The 3840-nt window shown below is 30.3% G+C and overlaps 1 protein-coding gene across 1 annotated transcript in view; it reads left to right on the top strand.

Annotated features, from left to right (window-relative positions):
• The first annotated feature begins 164 nt into the window (after positions 1-164).
• The window catches only part of LOC107439652 (uncharacterized), a 22473-nt gene continuing 18797 nt past the window's right edge, over positions 165-3840 (top strand). Inside the window, exon 1 of the mRNA XM_016052322.4 lies at positions 165-574. Coding sequence (XP_015907808.1) covers positions 458-574 — 117 coding nt within the window. The 5' untranslated portion in view covers positions 165-457. The remainder of the gene's footprint in view (positions 575-3840) is intronic.

The raw sequence follows: 3840 nt of genomic DNA, 5'->3' as shown, positions 1-3840 counted from the left end.
TAATTAAAAAAACTGAAAACTTTTACCGACAAGTAAATGATTTTATCAGTGGTTTGAAATGTTTTATTATTTAATTTTCCCTTTCCGAACTTTTTATTCTGTTTCTAAATAATTTTATCAGTTGATTTGTTGGTAGTAGTCTATACCTTGGGCAGGCGCGTTTAGGTGATATTACGAACTCAACCTATTCATCATCATCACATGTTTTGAAAGTGAAAGTAGTGGGCTGTATGTTGTTCAGAAAGGTGCTTACGAAATAAAATTAAGTTTTTATCTTAGAACTTTTTACCGATGATTCCTTTTTAGTTACAGAATCAAATTGTAATTTATTCTCTTTAGACGTTTCTAAAATAATATTGCTGTCAATAATGTAGGAATTTTGTTTCCTATACTGAATTCTACTGATAGTTGGTGATAATTCTTTCATGATTAAGGGCAATATACATCATACACTTTTATGGAAATGGAAACGCCGGCTAACACATCTAATAATGAACCAGAGAGTCCTATTTCTTTGAGTCGCTTTAATATTAAACCTATACCACCTAGAGTTCAACAAACATATTTTGGAAAAGTAAGTATTGTTATCGCTTTGACTTCTATTTGTTTAGTGATTAAGTATGACCAGAATGACGAAAGCATTTTTTATGATTTCAGTGCAATCAATTTAATACATTTCATTATTTAGACTTTCAAATAATATGATCCATTTGTCAAAATTAAACATTGAATGTTTTGAAAATCTTATTAAACTTGATGTATTGGACATTTGTTTCGTTTCTCTGTAATAATTTTTGTTAAAACTAGTTTTAGTGAAATTATTAGTAAAATTGTGTATTATTTTACTTTAGTAAAATTGTGAAATTTCTACTTACTTCTATAATATTTTTATTGGTGAATATTAATCATCGTATTATTAATTATACAACATTAATAAAGCAATTTTTTGATAAAGAATATTATGCTTTTAATTATTTATACAGGTATAATTATTATACCTTCACAAATTCAACTTTAGGAAAAGCGGTAGTTTTACAAAATACTTTTTCTTGAAATTTTATTTTTGTTTTTCTTAAGAAACTAAAAATCCATATTTTTGTGTTGATTTTTTAATATAATGTTTAATTTTCACAAATTATGCCAAAATTTTCACAAATTATATCTAAATTTTCACAAAATAGGTACCTCTCAGAAAAACCTAAACAGACCCCTGTCTTCTATTTTAATATTTATTTTCTTCAATTTTATTTAAAGTTGAACTTTTTGACAACCTTAATAAATCATGTGTAAAATAGTGTTCTCAGAGGGTGGCTTCCATGCTGTATATTCTTGAGAATATTACAATAAAGAAGAAAAATACGATTAATAAAATGAGAATTTTTTAAATTAAGCAATGGTATACCTGCAACTGTGTGAACCTCGATCTTTATTGGTTGTTGAAATGTGGCATTTTTTACATTAGCAACTGTTCTTTCCATTCTATTTCGAGTTAGTGAAGCCCATCAAGTATTGATTCTCTTAGGTGACACATTCTATATTCTTTCGCAAAGATTTCGATACTTTCACTATATATTTCTTACTTCACAACCATGACACGAAACCACGTAGAACATAAACAAACTAATTGTACATCGAAGTTGCCTGGTACCTGAAACAAAAATNTATAATTATTATACCTTCACAAATTCAACTTTAAGAAAAGCGGTAGTTTCACAAAATACTTTTTCTTGAAATTTTATTTTTGTTTTTCTTAAGAAACTAAAAATCCATATTTTCGTGTTGATTTTTTAATATAATGTTTAATTTTCACAAATTATGCTAAAATTTTCACAAATTATATCTAAATTTTCACAAAATAGGTACCTCTCAGGAAAACCTATTTTAATATTTATTTTCTTCAATTTTATTTGAAGTTGAACTTTTTGACAACCTTAATAAATCATGTGTAAAACAGTGTTCTCAGAGGGTGGCTTCCATGCTGTATATTCTTGAGAATATTTCAGTAAAGAAGAAAAATAAGATTAATAAAATGAGAATTTTTTTAATTAAGCAATGGTATACCTGCAACTGTGTGAACCTCGATCCTTATTGGTTGTTGAAATGTGGCATTTTTTACATTAGCAACTGTTCTTTCCATTCTATTTCGAGTTAGTGAAGCCCATCAAGTATCGATTCTCTTAGGTGACACATTCTATATTCTTTCGCAAAGATTTCGATACTTTCACTATATATTTCTTACTTCACAACCATGACACGAAACCACGTAGAACATAAACAAACTAATTGTACATCGAAGTTGCCAGGTACCTGAAACAAAAATATATCACAGTTACAATAAAATTCATGAACAAATAAGAAATCTTAGTTGATGTAGACAAGATGAATTATGATGTAAAGATGTGGACGAGAAAGAATTATTTTAGTAATTTCAATGTGCCAGCACAAGTTGAGCATGATGAATAAAATCATTGAAAGGACAGACTTGAAAGGTATAACTCAATCACGAAAGGCAAAGATTTACTCATATTTTTTTAAAAAAATTTTGTAAATGCAGAAAAATCCCTTTAGTATTTTAATAGTTGTTGGCATGAACAGACAACAAGGAAATATCCTTTGTGTCCCTGTTTAACTTAGAGTTTGTCCCGTAGTGGACTGATTGTTAAGACACGGTTCCCAGCAGATCACCGAAGTCAAGCATCAGTGTGCGGGTGGGTGTCCACTTGGATCAGTCTGCGTAGGTACTGAGGGTGTGCGGTATTGGTCCTCATTAAACAGTGCTACCGTAAAGTGCTCGACTTCGCGCGCAGGTTGTCGGGCTACCGAAGCGGGGGTGCCATCCCCTCCGCAGAGGATCAAAATTGTGATGGCATGTCTTCGGATCATCCTCCGGGGTGTTTCCCAGACCGTCGCCAATAGCCCATTGTGCAGCTCTAGTGCGATGTAAATTAACAACAACAACAACAGTTGACTTAGAGTTTAAAATATAATTTGTAAAGTTTGTTTTATTTTCATTGTTACTTGATTAATAAACAAATTAATTCTCTGAGCGAAGATACATAATTTAAGTTAAGATTAGTTCGATTGAGATCACATGCATAATATAATTTTGTGTGTGTAATGAAATCTTTAACCCTTTGACTACTAACGGGACTCATTTGTCCCAACAAATGTTTAAGAATTACTAATGGACATATGTATCCCACCATTAAGTACGACCGGGACATGTATGTCCAGCCTCTAAATCAGGGTTTCTTAACCTGTGGTTCATGGACCCCTAAGCAGTGCCGTAGCGAGCTTAACTCGCGCCCGGGGCACAATACCTTTTTAGCGCCCCCCCCCCATTCGAAAATCATCTAATATTATAAGTAAAATATACTCGCAAAGTAATAAATAAATAAAGTCATAGGCTCAAGCTAGACATTAAATTTGAGACAAAAAATGTAGTTGAGAAAACAAGACTAGATTTTGAAATGTATATGATCATCTAGAATTAGTTCAAAAGATACCTATTATTTATTTTACATATTTATAAAGAAATATTTTAAAAACACACAGTTTTAAAACAATAAAAAAGTAAATATTTATTATCTCTAAGGAGATACATATATTTAATAATCATCTGATTACAATACATTAATAAAACTAATTACTATGTCTAAATTTTCCGTGCTTTTGATGAAGCAAATGTATCAATAATATCATCAAAATTGATCATTTAAAATTTTTCTCTTTCCACACTTAAAAATGCTAGGTCACTTAGGCAATCTGTCAAAATTAATTTTAATTTGCTGAATGAACGTTCGCAGCTAGCAATTGATACTGAGATAGTCAGGAGTATTT

This window comes from Parasteatoda tepidariorum, chromosome 4 (genome assembly GCF_043381705.1).
Source record: "Parasteatoda tepidariorum isolate YZ-2023 chromosome 4, CAS_Ptep_4.0, whole genome shotgun sequence".
Taxonomy (NCBI): domain Eukaryota; kingdom Metazoa; phylum Arthropoda; class Arachnida; order Araneae; family Theridiidae; genus Parasteatoda; species Parasteatoda tepidariorum.
The sequence above is the reverse complement of the archived record's forward strand: the minus strand, read 5'-3'. Positions and strand labels throughout refer to the sequence as shown.